Raw genomic sequence first — 20,534 nt, forward strand, 5'->3', positions numbered from 1 at the left:
GTTTAGCTGTACATGAAGTAACTTTGTGACGTCACAAAATGGACGACAGCATTTTTAACGTATGGAAAATTAAAAGATATACATGATTTTTCAATTAAGTTTCCTAAGAAATCCTCAACTTTTATTAATAATGTTATCGATATATTTCGGACCCTTATTCCATATACTATGCGAAATTAATATTGGTTTTATTAAATTTGATATGAGTCAACCCCTATTTAGACTACTCACCCTAGCTAATCCACTGACAGGAAACTTCTCAAAATCCAGAACATTATCTTCTCCCAACTCTCTCTCCAGCTGACCGGCGAAAGTCCTCGCTGCCATGACCGTCGCTAGCGACATTCCATCGCCTATGAACAGTATTCCGTTCTTGGCTTTGTTTTTGTTCAAGGTCTCCATCAACTTGGAGTTTAGGACATCTTGAGCGGTATTTCTCCAGTAGGAGCTATGTTTCTCCTGTGCTGGTATGTAGACTGGGTTCATGATTGTGTCTAGGACTTTCTTCGGCTTCGGTGTAGAAACGACATCTTCTGCAAATTAAATAAATATACTTAATACACACATCACTAGACATGTCATATAAATTAATATACCTACTACATACAAATACATAAAAAACACACAGCCGAACATAAACCTCCTCCTTTTTGGAAGTCGGTTAAAATTCAGCTTTCACGATTCATTTGCATTTCTAAGCCGATTTTTCCGACATAATGACTTGTAAATTAATTTTATCAGCTTGTTTTTCCTGCTTGTGGTCTTCCTTCACCAAATTTTGCTGGGAAATTTGAACTATTGTAATATGCTGCTAGCATTACACACGTTTGTCAAGGAAATACCAAATAAATCGCAATATTAATTGATTATGAAACACGGCTAAAACTCACGTGATATTAGGTCGGAATATGCCCGACTAGTTTCGAACCCATCCATACCCTCTCCCAGCGCGCAATGCGAGCAGCAGTGCGTCGCGCAGCCGCTTGACAGTTTGGATCGTGCCACGATGCAAGAACCAGCTCATGACTAAGGGCCCCGTATGGGTTCGAAACTAGTCAGGCATACTCCGACCTAATTAATTATTTGATTATGAATACCACTCACGATAGTTTAAATTCTAAAATCGCAATATTCCAATTTTTATTAAAATGAAAACATTAACTTTCCTTGATGATTGCTATTATTGTGACCCATTTTTAGGGTTCCTTAGTTAACAAGGAACGCTCATAGTTTTGTCATGTCGCTCTGTCCGTTCGTCTGTCTGTCCCTCCGCGGTTTAGCTACAGCATACAATTGCTACTTACTAGCAAACTATAATCTTGAATGTACCTACATTAAGAACGCCGCCCAATTCTTAAAATAAAATCTTAAATCTATTTTTTTAGGAACATACTACTAGCTACATGTAAAATGGGGATGAATTTTATTTTACTTTTAAAACGGCAATTATTTTATTTTGTATTTCGATACTCTCTAGAAAACAAAAATTTAGGTCTCTATCTGTAAGGTACTTTACATTGATCTAGAAAACCGTTTGAGATAATGTAATACTTTACATTGGTCCGGGCATGCACCTCCAACTTTTCAGTTGTGTGAATTTTGACAAAATTAATTCTCTGCGTGTGTGAAGTCTGCCAATCTGCATTGGGCCTGCGTGGTGGACTATAGGTCTAACCCCTCTCATTTTGAGAGGAGACTCGAGCCGAATATGGGTTAATAATGATGAATGAAATAGTCTTTAATTAATTAGTACTTAACCTGGATGGGTGACCGACTCGCGCTTGACCGGTTTTTATTTTACTTTTTATAAAATTTTAAACTAATTTATTGATAAGAAATACGAGATCAAGTAATAACAAATTCTTACACAAAGTATTTTATCGCGTAAAAATTGTTATAATATTTTCTCTGTCACGTTTTCACGGCGTTAATCGTCACGTATCAAGTTAAGTGTAAACTGTAAAGTGATTTGGTCACGCTCGTTATCATTGATTATTATGTGAAAGGTATGCAAGTTACCTACAAATCTATACATATCTAAAACGTCCTCTGCCACGTCTGTATGTTGGTGACAAGCTCGAAAACTACTGAAAGTATTTTCATGCGGTTATCACCACAGAAACGCTAAAGCTGATGATTGTGGTTCATACATACATGATCATCGTTATCAACCCATTATCAGCTCACTGTTGAGTTCGAGTCTCCTCACGGTATGAGAGGGGCTAGACCTTAGTCCACCACGCTGGCCAAATGCGGATCGGCAGAATTCAAACACACACGGCAGTGTGCGGTTTTGACGGCCTCCGTGGCGCAGTGGTTTGCGCGGTGGATTCACAAAACGGAGGTCCTGGGTTCGATCCCCGGCTGGACAGATTGAGATTTTCTTAATTTGTCCAGGTCTGGCTGGTGGGAGGCTTCGGCCGTGGCTAGTTACCACTCTACCGGCAAAGACGTACCGCCAAGCGGTGTAGGGAAGAAGTGCACATAAGTCTAGGGTCCGCTAGTAATTATGTATAATTATGAAATATTATAATATAATTATTTTCATCCAATAAACAAATGGGTGAAGGTCGTTTTTAATTCGGATCGTACTATTATGTGCACGATTAATAGATATTAGAAAAAAAATTCTTTGAACGAGGAGGAAAGAAAACAAACTTTTAAATTTTAAAGAAAATCAGCCAGAACTGGAATTTTGAGCACATATGTACTTTTAAATACAGACAAGTCTTTTTTAAACTAAGCCAATTTCAAATAGAGAAAATAATTGAAAACATTGTTGAATGTACCGATATAGAAACCAATAAAATATAAATGTATTATTCATTTGGCCTTAAAATTTTATTGAGGTTTTGTTATCAAAGAGTATACGTAATTATCACGTAAGGCGTAAAAATTAATTGCATTGCAAATTTTTTGGTGACGGCATCTAATTTAATATAAAAAAGTAATATGTTTGACATGAACTCATCTATAAACAGCTGGATATTACACCTTACATCTTATGCTTGCAATGGCCAGACCTCCGTTATTTTATAAAAGTTGTAAGTTATTCAGCCGTGATATCCCAGTGGATATGACCTCTGCCTCCGATTCCGGAGGGTGTGGGTTCGAATCCGATCCGGCATGCACCTCCAACTTTTCAGTTGTGTGCATTTTAAGAAATTAAATATCACGTGTCTCAATCGGTGAAGGAAAACATCGTGAGGAAACCTGCATACCAGAGAATTATCTTAATTCTCTGCGTGTGTGAAGTCTGCCAATCCGCATTGATCTAGCGTGGTGGACTATTGGCCTAACCCCTCTCATTCTGAGAGGAGACTTGAGCTCAGCAGTGAGCCGAATATGGGTTGATGACGACGACGCTCCATTAGATAAATTATGTATGCAACTATAAATTTATAACCGTGGTGATATTGTGAGGAAGCAGCTTCCAAGGGTACATTCCCTCATTGTTTATCTATACTTCTATACTAATATATAAAGCTGAAGAGTTTGTATGTTTGTTGGATTGAACGCGTTAATCTCAGGAACTAATAGTCCGATTTGAAAAATTCTTTCAGTGTTAGATAGCCCATTTATCGAGGGAGGCTATAGGCTATATATTATCCCAGTTTTTCTACGGGAACGGGAACCACGCGGGTAATACCGCGTGGTGTCAGCTAGTGTAGGTATAAATCGTAATTTAATAATTAGTCTGGTAGTTGGAAACCTCCGAACATTCGTTAGAATGAGAGAAAAATACAAATGATTCTGAGAAAGGCGTATTTTTTTTTAATTTTCTGCAAAATAGCAGTTTTATATCTTATCCTTCCTAGCGAAGACATGCCCTTATTTCAACGGGTGGATGGATCCCCATTCTTAGCGCAATATTTATATCAATAACTGCTTAGCCAGACTTCTGAAAGTTAGTTAGTTTTCTTTAATGAGTTCTTTTTTTTAAATTTACGATATCACTGATAGTTTTTGAGTTATAGTCCTAATTTTAGGGTTTCGTTTTTAGGTTACAAAAACTGCAATTTTCGCTTGCATTATCCTTTCTCTGAATTTGATGTCACGCTGAATGAGCTATCGCTTATATTTTTTTGCCATGAATTTTGGCAGGTTAACTTTTCGTCGACTAGTGTAAATATTTTATATGGAATATAATAATACCTTGGTTTCGTAGCAACTCTTTAACAGTGTTTACTTAGGTTAGGTTTGTATGGTATTTACGCCAAAAGAAACGTTCATTATTCATTTTTTTAAAGAATAACTCAATGCTCGACTATGCTAATGATAAAGAGGATACTATTTACCATTGGCATAGTCAAGGTACTAGAAATTCTTAACATATAAAATAATGAAAATGTTTTCTCTTTAGATTTCAACAGTGAAAATATTATCTTGTCTATCGCTTAGAATATAAAGCTAATTGAATTTAATAGTTATATCAATAAAATAAAAGTTATTAATTAAAATCCGATATTCAAAAAGTTTCAACTTTTAATGCCCATTAAACAATAATTACGTTTAACTAAATTAATTGAAAAAAAAAAAAAAATCCTTTTTCACTTTCTAAAACTTCATTTTATTATTTTTATGCATATTCATTTTACTAATTGGCACTGGCATATTAATTATAATTGAAAAGTTTAATTAAATAATTATTCAATTACCTGCAGCTGTGAACACAATCGTCGTAACCACTAAAAGGAGATGCGCGCGCGGCATTTCGTCACTCGTGCGCACTCTGTCGCGGCGCCGTGTCAACTGTCAGTTGCAAGCTGCACTCATTGCCACTAGATAAGTGCCGTGAAATCTCACTTATTCAATGAGTGATAGAATAGACCCTTGTGAGACACCGTCTGTGACTTAATGCGTTTATTGTAGTAGGCCTGTGATATTGACACTTATTAAGACACTAAGGCAGGCCGCATACACTCATTTTCAGTATTCGTTTTCCGAATCCAAGAAAGAAAGAAAATAATTATTCACTTTTTAGTGTCAGAAACAGTACATCCTATCTTAGATATTATATGACTGTCTGTGACACCAATCAGAAACGGTTTACAGCTCAGCATTAGCCGTTCATCGCAGGAAAGCAATGCCCAGCGCTGATTTTCAGCTGAAACCTGGGTGACGTTACAGTCAGTTATAATTACAAACTAAACAACTAATCAAAATACTTTTAATACATTCAAATTAAAAATTTAGATAATAAATCAGAAAATAAAAAATCAAAAACAAAGAGCGTATAAATAAAATGATAATAACATAAAGATAAATCGGTTTTCTGTGTTCGGAAAACCGAATGCATTAAATCAATATAAAATACATTAAATGACGCACACGTACTTTTTTCCGAACGGAACATATTCCGAATGGAGAAAAACGTACAGCCTTCGGTAGTCTCACGGGATTCCGAATCGGAATTACGCATTAGGAAAACGAATACGGAAAACGATTGTAAGCGGCCGACCTAACTGTATGTGTCTTAAGTGCATTTTTTGTAGTAGGTCTGTCTGCGATATTGGCACTTATTGAGACACTAAATAGCACAGCCTCTATAGCTCAACGGTAAAAGCGGTTGGACTCATCACCGAGGGGTGGTGGTTGAATCCCCGCTCCGTTGGTCTATTGTCGTACCCACTCCTAGCACAGTCTTTCCCGACTAGTTGGAGGGGAATGGGAATATTGGTCATATTTAATACAAATGGCAAATATACTCTTATAATAAAAAATTGTTGTATATGCTTTTGCTTCATAGGGTTGTTGGGTCAAGTGGTTACTTTTGTATCACGACGTCCTACTACTTTTTGCTAAGGAATGCCTTAGATTCACATTTCTTTTTACTACTTACTTACTTTAGATACTTCTGACGGCCGCGTGGCGCAGTGGGTAGTTACCCTGCTTTCTGCATCCACGGTCGTGGGTTCGATTCCCACAACTGGAAAATATTTGTGTGATGAGCATGGGTGTTTTCCAGTGTCTGTGTGTATTTATACATTATATAAGTATTTATATGTAGTATATAAATGTATATGAATATTATAATATCAACTATCTTAGTACCCATAACACAAGCTACTCTGCTTACTTTGGGGCTAGATAGTGATGTGTATTGTTTAAGTATATTTATTTATTTATTCTACCGCTACCATACTCCTACTTTACCGTCACTATACCACTACCCTATCCCTACCATACCACTATCATACGCCTACCCTACCCTACTCAACTACTAACTTCTCAACTATTACCCAAAGACGTGCACGCACATCTTATCTTAGTACGTAACAAGCGCATACTCTGAGTGGACGTGGACTTAAAAAAATATTTACTGTTTTTTTTTTATTTTAATCCCATAATTATACCTTCGTGTTCATTTTGGAAATGTAAAAACACAAGTCACAACATTAATAAAAAGTAATGTGTCACGAGTGATGACGTACTCAATGTGCGAAACCAATGACAATTCCGCGACGCTTTGAGGCCCATCTAATGATCTACGATCGATGGCAAATCCTAAAACCCTGCAAGAATGGCTCCATTTTAAGAGGTTGATAAATGGATGATGATGGAGGTAATGATAACAAACACAAATATTATTCATTTCTATGTCAGGGTTTTGCACTCGCATCACGTAAGGATTAACTTGATTTATTTAGATCATGTTAATCTGTTTACACAATAAAATCCTTTATGTCTCGGCGATGGATTAACTTAACTAATCTTGTAATGTAATAAAATAATCTTAACAATTTGCTTTAATTAATACCTGATTCATGAGAGATTTAAAATCATTTAGCTCTGCGGCAACGTTTCGAAAAAGGCAGTCAAAGACTTTCAGCGTCTGCATCGAAGGGATAAAAAAAAAACATTTATTGGGCAATGGGGATGATGACTAGGTTTGAATATATTGATTTTTATGATACATTCGGGTAAATAAGGTCTATGTTAACTAATTTATACATAATAAGCAAAGATTGTCTGGTTATTTGTTTTATTAAATAAATAAGATTATAAAATTACAAAATCTATTAATTTTTTTTATCGTAATTAGATGAAAATTCATACAGTGTTAGCTTCCTTACATTAAATGTGTCATTTTTCAATAAATGAACTATAAACATAAACGCACAAATAAAAAAGATATTAGTAATTTTGTTTGAACGCCCATACAAACCTAACGATCAGCGAGCCAACGACGTCACTAAATCGTGTAATTTTGTATGGGGCGTTTTTCAGAAATCCGCGGCAGCGCCGCAAATCTGACCCTTTAAATCCCTGTAGCTCCGAAAGTAATGATCGCAGATACCCTGTTACTTTTACAAGATTGCTTTGCTATTAGTATACTCTTAATTTATAAACAATTTAAAAAACTGTCATCATCCCTATTTAGGAACCTGCTACCTCCCAAATCTATGAGTCAAAGTTCATCCTATCACCTAAGGACTATTTACCTTTAGTAATAAATTGTATCAATAGACGTTGTTTAAATAAAAACAAAAATACTAACAGAAGGACGTGTCGAACGATTTTTATTGTAATAAGGATTGTCCCGTTTAAGTTTTCGGTTCGTCATAAATAACGGGAGAAATACGTGTGCTGCATAAGTCGAAAACGAGTTTGCAAATCCTGATTATAATTTGCCCAAATACCTACCAGATTGTCAGAATCCGAAAGTAATAAGCACAGATTCACCGTTACTTAATCTTTGATTTACTTTAGTGTATACTTTGACTTTAACATAAAAATATTAACGTTGTTATAATCTATCATATTAGGTCATATATCTATCATATTAGGTCTGGCTGGTGGGAGACTTTGGCCGTGATTAGTTACCACCCTACTGACAAAGACGTACCGCCAAGCGATTTAGCGTTCCGGTACGATGTCGTGTAGAAACCGAAGGGGTGTGGATTTTCATCCTCCTCTTAACAAGTTAGCCCGCTTCCAACTTAGATTGCATCGTCACTTACCATCAGGTGAGATTGCAGTCAAGAGCTAACTTGTAAATAATATCTTTTATTTTGTTTCAAATTTTTAATTTTGTTGTTTTTTATTCTATTGATTTTCATTTTTCATTTCAATGTTAGTGTTTTCGTTAATGTAATTATTGTTCATGTAATTAAATTAAAACTATTCAGATGTATCTGATTATTAAGATAATTATTTTTTTTAAATAAAAATATTTATGTACCTAATAATAAATATGTATTATTCTAACATCATGTATTTTTTCTCTAGTAAGGTGAAAAGTTGCATGTGTAACACGAGAGAGAACAAAAAGTATTTCGCTTTTTGCGTCTTTGAATCCATAAGGCCCAGGATTCTAAAATAGAATCACTCGCTACGCTCGTGATTCAATTCTAAATATATACTATAATATCTAACTCTCAAAATTAACATCCAAATCGCTAGAGCCGTTTAGTAGTAGGTAGGTGACAAACACACTAATGTACAGAAGAATATTCTATTTATAAAAATGTAAATATTTTGTGTATTCTGTATTTTTGTAGTGTTTTAACTTATTTGTAGTTATGTATTCTGTGGTAGGTAATAATGTTCAGATACCGAATGATCTGAAAACAAGATAAAATTGTTATTCATGCAATTTTTTATAAACATAATTAAGTTCCGGAATGAAATACAAAAAAGTTAATGTTTTTTTTTGAAGGTAGGTAATTAATAAGTAGATACCTACATCATTATCATCATCATCACCATCATCATCATCATCATCATCATTATCAGCTGATGGACGTGACATATCTCTCTTGTATAGACTTCCAAACAGAACATTCTCGGGCCATCAGCATCCAGCTCCGTGCAACTCAGGTCACTCATCACGATACATCGAACAGCTTTTAATTTTACCAGCAAATAAAATCCTTAAAATACCTACATGCATATAAAAACAAAAATATTGAAAGAATAGTGAGATCTCCTGTTAAAGGAACAGTGAGATCTTATAATAATATTTTTAAAATGGCAAATCTGGATATTTTCAATAGCTGTTCTAATTCTTTCAAAAGTAAAATTAAAAAACATATGTCGATGTATAATGTACTTTAAATGCATTCTGTTTTTGTTTTAAATGTAATTTCTCTTTGTTAATTCATCAGTTTTTTTTAATTCTTTTAGTTTTTTTTAGGTTGGTGGGTAGATTTAGTTTTTTTTTAATGGTAATTTAAGAATTGTCTAAAAATTAAAAGCATGTTGAATTAGCCTGTAAGTGGGGTGTACAATGTAGCATATTATTTTTTAATGCATGTTATGTTTAATTAGTAATAAGTTTTTGAAAACAACGTTGGCTTTCGAATAAATAAATAAATAAAAAATAACTTAAAGACGATATTTAAATTATTAATAAGTAAAGAAAATGTATAACTAAATAAATACGAAAAATTTATAACAACTCGCCACAACTCCTGGCAGACAGAAGGAACAGCAAGCTTACAGTTAAGAAATTTGAAAATTTTGAAGTTTGAAAATTTTCCAATACAAAAACGTTACTACTCCATAAAAGAGTACTTTGCCGATGCTTTAAAATTTACTCGTTTACTCATTTTGTTTATTAAATATAAACAAAATTACGAATATTTTTTTTTTACTCGTAATTGTTATTCATGCAAAAAAAACGTCTTTGAATGTCTTTTAATTTTAATTTATATAATTTTATATTTCTATACTTATTAATGGTGAAACATTGTTACCTTATATGAACATCTTTGTAAGACTAAATGTTGTGATTGTTGTGTGTTGTTGATTGAAGAACGAATTTTGCGAGAGGGTCAGATGAAGGAGGTCTAATTAAGGACGAAGTCACGGGCGTCCGCTAGTTTTTGATATTTGCCACAGGAAATTTGAGATGATAAAGGACGAGGTTTGTATTTAGTTATTTTTTATTCTTTACGATTAAATCTTTGACTACAATCTCACCTGATGGTAAGTGATGATGCAATCTAAGATGGAAGCGGGCCAACTTGTTAAAAGGAGGAAGAAAATCCACACCCCTTTCCGATTCTACACGGCATCGTACCGGAACGCTAAATCACTAAGCCTCCCAATTAAGAAAACCTCTATCAGCCCAGCCGGGGATCGAACCCAGTTGCCGGAACTTTAGTTTTGTGGCAACCATTGGTTAGAGGTTTCTTGAAAAATGAAGATTTTGGACTTCTAATAAGTATGTTTGGCTGGTGGGAGCCTTCGGCCGTGGCTAGTTACCACCCTACCGACAAAGACATACCGCTAAGCGATATAGCGTTCCGGTACGATGTCGTGTAGAAACCGAAAGGGGTGTGTATTTTCATCCTCCTCCTAACAAGCTAGCCCGCTTCCATCTTAGACTGCATCATCACTTACCATTGTAGTCAAGGGCTAACTTGTAAAGATTGTAGTCAAGGGCTAACTTGTAAAGAATAAATAAAAAAAAAAGTAAACAAAGATACGTACCATAGATTCCTTGAACTCCAACGACAGAGAGGAGGAAGAGAGTGACCCTCATAGCGAGTGGGCGTGGTCGGAGACACGGAACCGACTGACCGTTATCACTCCCGCCGCGCTTTATACTCGCCGAACTTTTATGTAGAGGTTGATTAAGATATTTTCGTTTTTAACATAAGTGAAGCTAATATATAGATTCACTTATGTAACTAACGACAGTGATAGCTAAGTGGATATGACCTCTGCCTCAGATTCCGGAGGGTATGGGTTCGAATCCGATCTGGGGCATGTACCTCCAACTTTTCAGTTGTGTGCATCTTAAGAAATTGAAATCACGTGTCTCAAACGTTGAAGGAAAACATCGTGAGGAAACCAGAGCACACCAGAGAATTTTCTTAATTCTCTGCGTGTGTGAAGTCTGCCAATCCGCATTGGTCTAGCGTGGTGGACTATTGGCCTAACCCCTCTGATTATGAGAGGAGACTCGAGCTCAGCAGTGAGCCGAATATGGGCTGATAATGATGATGTAAGAAAATCTTGGAATCTTAATTTGACCCACTTCCCAGTTTTCGATTAGGATGAAATTGTTCACACGCTCTGAGTTCTGATGACAATATGACTAGCTAAGAAACGTCGTTACAAATACAATATGGCGGCCACCCCAAGATGGCGGACTGCCTGTTTAAAATTCACCCCCATGATATGGATATCAAATGAATGGTTTGCTGTCGGAATTACGAAAAAAATAGTCAAGTTTCTATATTCTCTACAAGATAGCCCATAACTATAATCTCACTTGATGGTAAGTGATGTTACAATCTAAGATGGACAGATGGATGGCAAACTTACCACACATCTTTTGGTTTCTAGACGACATTGTACCGATATAAGTAGGTATTACCTATAGTTTATCTCTGTACCAACTTTAATCGAAGTGATTTGAAACTGAAAGACAGACAGACTTACGCATTCGCATTTATAATATGAGAGGGGTTAGGCCAATAGTCCACCATGCTGGCCCAATGCGGATTGGCAGACTTCACACACGCTGAGAATTAAGAAAAATCTCTGGTATGAGGTTTCCTCACGATGTTTTTCCTTCACAGTTTGAGACACGTGATATTTAATTTCTTAAAATGCACACAACTGAAAAGTTGGAGGTCGGAATCGAAGGCAGAGGTCATATCCACTAGGCTATCACGGCTACTACGGCACTCATTATGAGAGGAGACTCAAGCTCAGCAGGGAGTCGAATATGGGTTGATAATGATGATTTATAATATTAGTATGGATTTTCGCTCTTAACTTAGTTACAAGCATCCTGTATAAGGTCACCACGCTTGCTTGCCGTGGTTTCCCGTTGGCATAGGATAAGCCACTGACGTATTCGCTATCTTACTCTATTTTTTATTACAGTTTACAGAACAAAAACAATTGCTTTATCTTAAAGATTACATTAAGTTTATAATTAAACTTCGGTTTTTTCACATTTACAATTGGACCGACTACTTTCGATAGCTTTAGGTATTTACCTCGGTTTATAAACTATTTTTAACCGACTTTCAAAAAGGAGGAGGTTCTACGTTCGGCTGTATGTATGTTTTTTTTATGTATTTCCAGCGATAATTCTGTCATTTATGGACCGATTTTGAAAATTCTTTTCTTTTATACTATTAGATATGTTACGTGCCTACAAAAGCACTGATGATGATGATGAAATTGATGATGATGATTGTCTGGTAGTACGCTTAACCATGGCTAGTCACTACCTACGCGCAAAGACACCAAGCGATTTAGCGTACGGCGATGTCGTATAGAAACCGAAAGGGGATTTTCATGTTCCTAACAAGTTAGCCCGCTTCCATCTTAGATTGCATTATCATTTACCATCAGGTGAGATTGTGGTCAAGAGCTAACTTGTAAATAATAAAAAAAAACTGTAGAGATAATTGTTCAGTAATTAAAAAGAAGTAGGTATAAAGCTAACTAGTAATAGAATAATAAAAAAAACAGGTGAGCCATCGTTTGAAATCGTACATTATACAAGTACCGTATCAATCATCAAAAGATATTGCAGAATGGAATATGATCACAATGGAGTTATAGATCACATCCTCCTTACTGTGAATGAAGCCCACACAATACGGCGTTCGTGCTCTTTATTACAAAATATTGCGAGGTAAACCTTGACCTGAATTGTGTTGTGGTTCAAGGTTATATAAACATAGGTAACTGTAAAACTATAATACCGTGAAAGAGTATTGTAAAAATATGTAAAGTACTTTATTTTATAAATATCTTTTATTTAAACTTCTATACTTATTCTCGAGTTTGACTACAATCATAAAACTATGAAGAAAAGCAGTGATGATACTTTTCATGCTAGTACTTTTCTCATAAAGAACATGTCCCAAAATGGGCCTTTATTATTCATAGTTTACAAGCAGGTCGATAGTATTTTACGGATAGAATATACAAATTGCTAATGATTTTAAACTTATTTCGTGGTTGTTCATTATGAATGTTATATAAACGGGTACATACCACGATAAAAAGACGAGATTTTTGATGTCAAACATTTATACAAATTGCTGTTGAGAAAAAAAAATCAGAATTTTTGGAACCCGCATTAGTCTGATAAATATTTTTTTGTTTCTCTCCCTTGTCTACAAAATAAACATAGACAATACAGTAGAAGTGTTTTAAACTAAGCCTACTTGAAATAAATGAATTTTAAGTTTGAATTAATGAGAGTGTGGAGTCTGAACTGGCATAAGAATAGTAAGAGAACTATTTCGCCCAGCCATCGACAAGAAGAAGCGCTTGAAGATGACAAGAATAGTAAGAGAACTATTCCACCTGGCCGTGGACAAGAAGAAGAGCTTGAAGATGCAAAGGATAGTAAGAGAACTATTCCACCTAGCCCTGGACAAGAAGAAGCGCTTGAAGATGACAAGAATAGTAGAACAACTATTCCGCCTAGCCATGGACAAGAAGAAGCGCTTGAAGATGACAAGAATAGTAAAAGAACTATTCCGCATAGCCAAGGACAAGAAGAAGCACTTGAAGACGATAAAGATAGTAAGAGAACTATTCCGCCTAGCCATGGACAAGAAGAAGCGCTTGAAGATGATAATGATAGTAAAAGAACTATTCCGCTTAGCCATGCACAAAAAGAAGCGCTTGAAGATGACAAGAATATTAAGAGAACTATTCCACCTAGCCATGGACAAGAAGAAGCGCTTGAAGATGACAAGAATATTAAGAGAACTATTCCACCTAGCCATGGACAAGAAGAAGCGCTTGAAGATGACAAGAATATTAAGAGAACTATTCCACCTAGCCATGGACAAGAAGAAGCGCTTGAAGATGACAAGAATATTAAGAGAACTATTCCACCTAGCCATGGACAAGAAGAAGCGCTTGAAGATGACAAGAATATTAAGAGAACTATTCCACCTAGCCATGGACAAGAAGAAGCGCTTGAAGATGACAAGAATATTAAGAGAACTATTCCACCTAGCCATGGACAAGAAGAAGCGCTTGAAGATGACAAGAATATTAAGAGAACTATTCCACCTAGCCATGGACAAGAAGAAGCGCTTGAAGATGACAAGAATAGTAAAAGCGCTAGAAGATGATAAGGAGAGAGACATAGCTATTTAGAAGAGCATAGAAGTTTCACTTCAAAACAAACTGCGTAAGTACAACGTTTGGTCACCCAGATATAATTGGGAATTATTTAATTAAGTATACTGATTGATAAAATAGAAAATGCCCTCACGAAGCAGGGTCATTGTCGTACAGAACCTTCACATTAGGAAAGAGGTCGCACGAAATACATGACAATAACGAATAGATGACTGAAAAATGTAATTAAATATAAACATACTTAGCCTTAGAATAAAGTTTCATTTTAGTAAATTATACTTTGGTGAATACGCCGTGATAGCCCAGTGGATATGACCTCTGCATCCTATTCCATAGGTTCGAATTCGATACGGGGCATGCAACCACGCTGGCCCAATGCGGATTGGCAGACTTCACACACGCAGAAGATTAAGAAAATTCTCTGCTTCGCTGCAGTTTTCCTCACGATGTTTTTCCTTCACCGTTTGAGATACGTGTCATATAATTTCTTGAAATGCACACAACTGAAAAGTTGCAGGTGCATGCCCCGGACCGGATTCGAACCCACACCCTGCGGAATCGGAGGCAGAGGTCATATCCACTGGGCTATCACGGCTCTATTGTCGAACCAACTCCCACTCTTTCAAAACTATTTTGACAGAGCTGCCATCCATCCCAACCAACTAGTGGTTGAGGCCTGCAATTACACTCCCAACCTAAACGCTAACTGCAAGCAGAGGCGTCCCAAGAACGTCCTTTACGATCCAGACGATGACATAACAACCGACAATGCTTCCCAGGCAACACAATCACAAGCTACACAGCGTCTTCGCCGGCGAAGACGAGGTCCCCGATATCTAACGTCACCCGGACGTGGGTTATATAACTCAGGATCTTGGGGGCGTCCGGACTGATTCACTCAGGTCACGGTTACCTCCTCCAGAGTGGCCCTCTAAGCCGAGGTCCGAGTCTCATAGGAGACGCCCTTAGAGAGCCGTTCCGTCCTCTATCTTTCTTTCAGCCTTCGGGTCACATCAGGCGATGCTTCTGCGCTCGCCCAACCCCCCCGGTGACGCCGTAGTGGTTCCGCAGGGAGCTATCGGCACCTACTCAGACAGAAAAAAAAAAACCAACTCCCAATATAGTATTTCCCGACAAGTTGGAGGGAATGGGAATATTGGTCATATTTAAAAAAAATGGCAATTATTCTTTATAAAAAAAAATCGGCTATTAAAATCGAACTGATTGAATATAACTTAAATAAATAATCATTATCAGTAACAGTAACCTAATAGCAAAAAAGCTTAGATTTACGATAAGTATCTTACTTCGCGACTGAGTTGGCCTTTCCTTGTCTATGATATTGGTAAAACCTTTTTATACCTTTTTATATTGACTTTAACGACATTTTATAACTCGCAAATTCGAGTTTCGAATGTATGAGTTTGTTGTGGGCTCTTCTCGGACTAAAGCACGTTTGGGACAAAGCTGAATTTAGTTTTTCACAAATCCCTCGGGAACAATGGATTTTTCCGGGATAAAAAGTAGCCTGTGTATTAATCCAGGCTATAACATATCTCAATACCAAATTTCTGTTAATTCGGTTCAGTAGTCAAGGCGTGAAAGAGTAACAAACATTCATATCATCAAAATCATCAGTTTTCACAAATCTCGGGAAACCATGAATTTTTTCGGAATAAAAAGTAGCCTACGTGTTAAATCTATTTCCATTCCAAATTTCAACCAAATTGCTTCAGTAGTGGCGTTAAAGAATAACAAACATACATTCATACTTACTTTCGCGTTTATAATATTAGTAGTATTACCTGACGTTTCGAAAGTGCTTGTAAACTAATTGGTCAATGGCCTAATTGAATGAAATGACTATTGACTATTGAATTCATCTCTATCTTTCTCTTGCTATAGTATCGTGTTAAACAGAGATAGATTCGGAACTGGCAATTGCGAGATATAAAAAATATCGTTCGAATAGGTCTGGGTTGCTGCTTAATAGGATTTTCTCGGAAAATAGCATCATGAAACTTTATTTAATACTTATGTTCAAGTAAAGTTTTCTAAAATCTTATTTTCAGTTATTTCTGCATATCGTCTCCAAAGAGTTAAACAAAATTTTTGTAGGTTTGGGCGTACTCTTCTATAACAAGATCCCCAAGACTGTGATGGACTTGACTTGAATGTGTTAAAAAAACATTTACTTAGTCGAGGTTACTACTATTGATGAGTTCCTTAACGATAAAGGTGCTTGGAGGCCATTGGATCAGCTTCCACCTTCACACAGGAAGTAAAACTATAAGAAATTGTAATTGTTATCAATTGTAAATTATAATACAGTATGACTTTTTCATTCCAAAAGAGCAACTGTTGAGTTTCTTGCCGGTATCTTCTCAGCAGAACCTTCCGAACCGGTGGTAGAATCTTTACAGATAGTCAACGGACGTGTCAAAAGTGCTTGTAAACTGAGCCTACTTGAAATAAATGAATTTTGAAATTTAAAACAATAAACAGTGTACCTCAGTACCTACCGATGCAATCGCACTGTAAAATGTAAATATATTGTAAATATATACATTTTACGAGGTATTCAGACTAAAGGACAAAATGATATTGTTGTTACCGGTTTCGTAAACGATGGTTTTCCTTGTAAGTAAAAACACATTAAGGATATTACTATCCAGACAAGATATAATATAGAAAGAGATCTTGCATAGCCAGACTATGAAAGTGTGTGTGTGTTTAGACGGTGGTAGCTTTGAAAGGTAGTCGGTTTGATTTTTTTTTATTTTCTGTGTTTCTGTGTTTCTAGACGCATGGCTAGGGTATCGAACTATCTGACTCTCGGGCATCTTTAAGAAGAAGGTGAATAAGCATCTTGTTATAACTTGAGCCACATCAGGTGAGATTGTGGTCAAGCGCGAGTATAAAAACAAAATTAAAAAAAAACTATATTCGCTACTATACTGACCTGTCGGAACATAGGCTGGCTACTGAAACTATTAGCTTTCATATACTACATAATATGTATGGCTATTTCCGGCACTTACTCTAATAGTGCAACTGCTAAAAAATTTATTAACGCCTATCGCCTGAGAAGTAAGTCTAATAAAAAAGTAAAAATTGAAAATATAACCTTCTATTATAATTTTAGCCACTGACAGCCAAGTAAGCTCACATGCTGCAGCGCTAACGGCTTGACGTCCGATAAAACTGATCATGGGTTTAGATAAAAAATATTTATATCATATTAAATGATTATGAAACACGGCTAAAACTCACGTGATATTACGTCGGAGTATGCCCGACTAGTTTCGAACCCATACGGGGCCCTTAGTCATGAGCTGGTTCTTGCATCGCGGCACGATCCAAACTGCGAAGCGGCTGCGCGACGCGCTGCTGCACGCATTGCGCGCGCGGAGAGGGGTTGAGTGGTGGGGAGTGAAGGTTCCGTTACACTCTCCGACGGTTCATTAATGTCATCTTCATTAGACTCGTCTTCTTGTAAGCAAACCGAACTAATGCTATCTTGTTCCAAGTTTGTTGTATGTGACAATGAAAGAAATAGCGGTTTCCACGCTGTGGGCAGCAACCATCCATGATCCCGATTAAAATTCGGGTGACGACTAATTTCTATCGCTTCACGTATCTTACGAGGTACTAGAAACTTTTCCCTTGACAATACAGAAGCCTTATCAAAACGGATATAATGAGTCGTACCCGAAGCTAGAACATGCTCGGCTATTGCTGAACCGTCCGTGTCCACATTCTTCATGCTCCGTATGTGTTCCTTTACTCTTGTAGTGATGTTACGGCGAGTCTCACCGATGTATGATCTACCACAGTCACACGGAATCTTGTACACCCCGGACACGTTCAGCGGATCCCTATCCTTAGGCGATCGCAGTATACTCTTCACCAGTGCAGGTGGACGAAACCGCGTCACTATGTCAAATCTCCGTTGGAGATAGTGGCTGATTTTGTCCGTCACGCCCTTCACATATGTTAAGTACACTGGTGACCGGTTCATTTTTAGACGTGATGGTGATCCGGGGGTCTGGTGGTGAATTACATACAACGGTGTACCGAAAACCGACTCACACCAACAGATATCTCCATGCGAGTTCGCACCACCATCCGTCGCAGATATCGTCGGTACCAAGAAGCCTCATAAATCGAGCCCTAAGTCTTTGTGACCCACCCTATATTGAGTGCGAACTAAGAGTAGTGAGACAGGCGCTGGAGAACAATGGCTATAGTTGGCGTCAGAGTTCCAGATGGGCACAAACAACAACTAGGCGGAAACCGTCCTGTGTGAACCGGTCACCAGTGTACTTAACATATGTGAAGGGCGTGACGGACAAAATCAGCCACTATCTCCAACGGAGATTTGACATAGTGACGCGGTTTCGTCCACCTGCACTGGTGAAGAGTATACTGCGATCGCCTAAGGATAGGGATCCGCTGAACGTGCCCGGGGTGTACAAGATTCCGTGTGACTGTGGTAGATCATACATCGGTGAGACTCGCCGTAACATCACTACAAGAGTAAAGGAACACATACGGAGCATGAAGAATGTGGACACGGACGGTTCAGCAATAGCCGAGCATGTTCTAGCTTCGGGTACGACTCATTATATCCGTTTTGATAAGGCTTCTGTATTGTCAAGGGAAAAGTTTCTAGTACCTCGTAAGATACGTGAAGCGATAGAAATTAGTCGTCACCCGAATTTTAATCGGGATCATGGATGGTTGCTGCCCACAGCGTGGAAACCGCTATTTCTTTCATTGTCACATACTACAAACTTGGAACAAGATAGCATTAGTTCGGTTTGCTTACAAGAAGACGAGTCTAATGAAGATGACATTAATGAACCGTCGGAGAGTGTAACGGAACCTTCACTCCCCACCACTCAACCCCTCTCCGCGCGCGCAATGCGTGCAGCAGCGCGTCGCGCAGCCGCTTCGCAGTTTGGATCGTGCCGCGATGCAAGAACCAGCTCATGACTAAGGGCCCCGTATGGGTTCGAAACTAGTCGGGCATACTCCGACGTAATATCACGTGAGTTTTAGCCGTGTTTCATAATCATTTAATATGAATAACACTCACGATAGTTTAAATTCTAAAATATTTATATCATCCGCGAAAAGCTGACGAACCTATCCGACACCCAGGTCTGACAAAATACTCTCTATGTACATTTCACACCGAAACCGGAGCATCTTTAAAAGATGTTGACTCTACAACGTGCAATTGCAAAGTGATCGTGTGTTCGTTCGCGACAAACACACCATCAATTTTATCGGACGTCAAGCCGTTAGCGCTGCAGGCATGTGGGCTTATAGGATGGTGAGTGGCTAGCTTATCAGAGTTTAAATAATGTCTTCGAGATCGTAGGACCACTGCCGTCTCTATTCTTCTTCATATTATTATAAAAGGGTAAGGAATTCATATTATTATAAAAAGATGAGGAATAAATAAAGTCTTGAAAAAAAAAAAAAAAAAAAACTTTCAAAACTTGAATCCTGTTGAATTTGTTAAAAGAAAAATAAAAGATAGAATTGTATCAATCAATGACAACGTTTTTAGTTTACTAAAATCTAATTCAACAAATCTATCTTAAATCTGCTATATACACAAGAATTATTATATTTACACAAGAATTACTCGTTATATTACATTAGATATAAGAGTAGTAAGATTAACTGTAATTATTGATACATCTTTGTACGGATATGTCATACAGCGATAAAAGTATTGTACCTATTGTTTGTTGTTGTTAAAACGTGATAATTAACCGATAATAACCGTGAGTACATTTAACTTGAAAAATTAAAGTGTTTAATTACTGCTTATCTATGTAGTACGAGACGTGCCTTCTTGTATATCGTGCTAACAAATATGGAAGCGGAATTTTATGACAATTTTTATTATTTTTTTAAGATAAAAATTGTTTATTTTTTGTTTTAATAGTAATCTATTGTAATTTTATTCATAATCACAAAATTTTTAATTATGAATTTTTGTTATTAAAAGTTGCTGGGATGTCGAAACTTTCACTATTCGAAAAGTGACGTTAATTTTACACGTTAACAAGTTCAGGCGATCGGATATTTTAATTGTTCATTTTGGAGAAAATAACTATGTTTTATTTCCGAATTTACTTTATACTATTATTATCATAGCTTATTAGTCAAAAATAGATTAAAAATATAAAAAAAAACATGTTAATACATATTCCCTATATAGAGTTTGAGTACATTTACTTCAGTTTGACTATTTTTTCACTGCTATTCTCTATCGCATTCCTTCCCCCAAGACGGCTTCCGACGGCCTCCATGGCACAGTGGTAAACGCGGTGGATTTACTAAGCGAAGGTTATGGGTTCGATCCCCAGCTGGGCTGATAGAGATTTTCTTAATAGGTCCAGGTCTGGCTGGTGGTAGGCTTTGGTCGTGGC

General features: G+C 36.9%; 1 protein-coding gene across 1 annotated transcript in view; it reads right to left on the reverse strand.

Moving 5' to 3' along the window:
- The window catches only part of LOC112052490 (alkaline phosphatase, tissue-nonspecific isozyme-like), a 28,113-nt gene extending 23,333 nt beyond the window's left edge, over positions 1–4,780 (reverse strand). The window contains exons 1-2 of the mRNA XM_024091592.2: positions 4,659–4,780; positions 232–533 (exon numbers count right to left, since the gene is read on the reverse strand). Coding sequence (XP_023947360.1) covers positions 232–533; positions 4,659–4,713 — 357 coding nt within the window. The 5' untranslated portion in view covers positions 4,714–4,780. The remainder of the gene's footprint in view (positions 1–231; positions 534–4,658) is intronic.
- Between the last annotated feature and the right edge of the window lie 15,754 nt (positions 4,781–20,534).

Source organism: Bicyclus anynana, chromosome 14 (assembly GCF_947172395.1).
Source record: "Bicyclus anynana chromosome 14, ilBicAnyn1.1, whole genome shotgun sequence".
Lineage (NCBI taxonomy): Eukaryota > Metazoa > Arthropoda > Insecta > Lepidoptera > Nymphalidae > Bicyclus > Bicyclus anynana.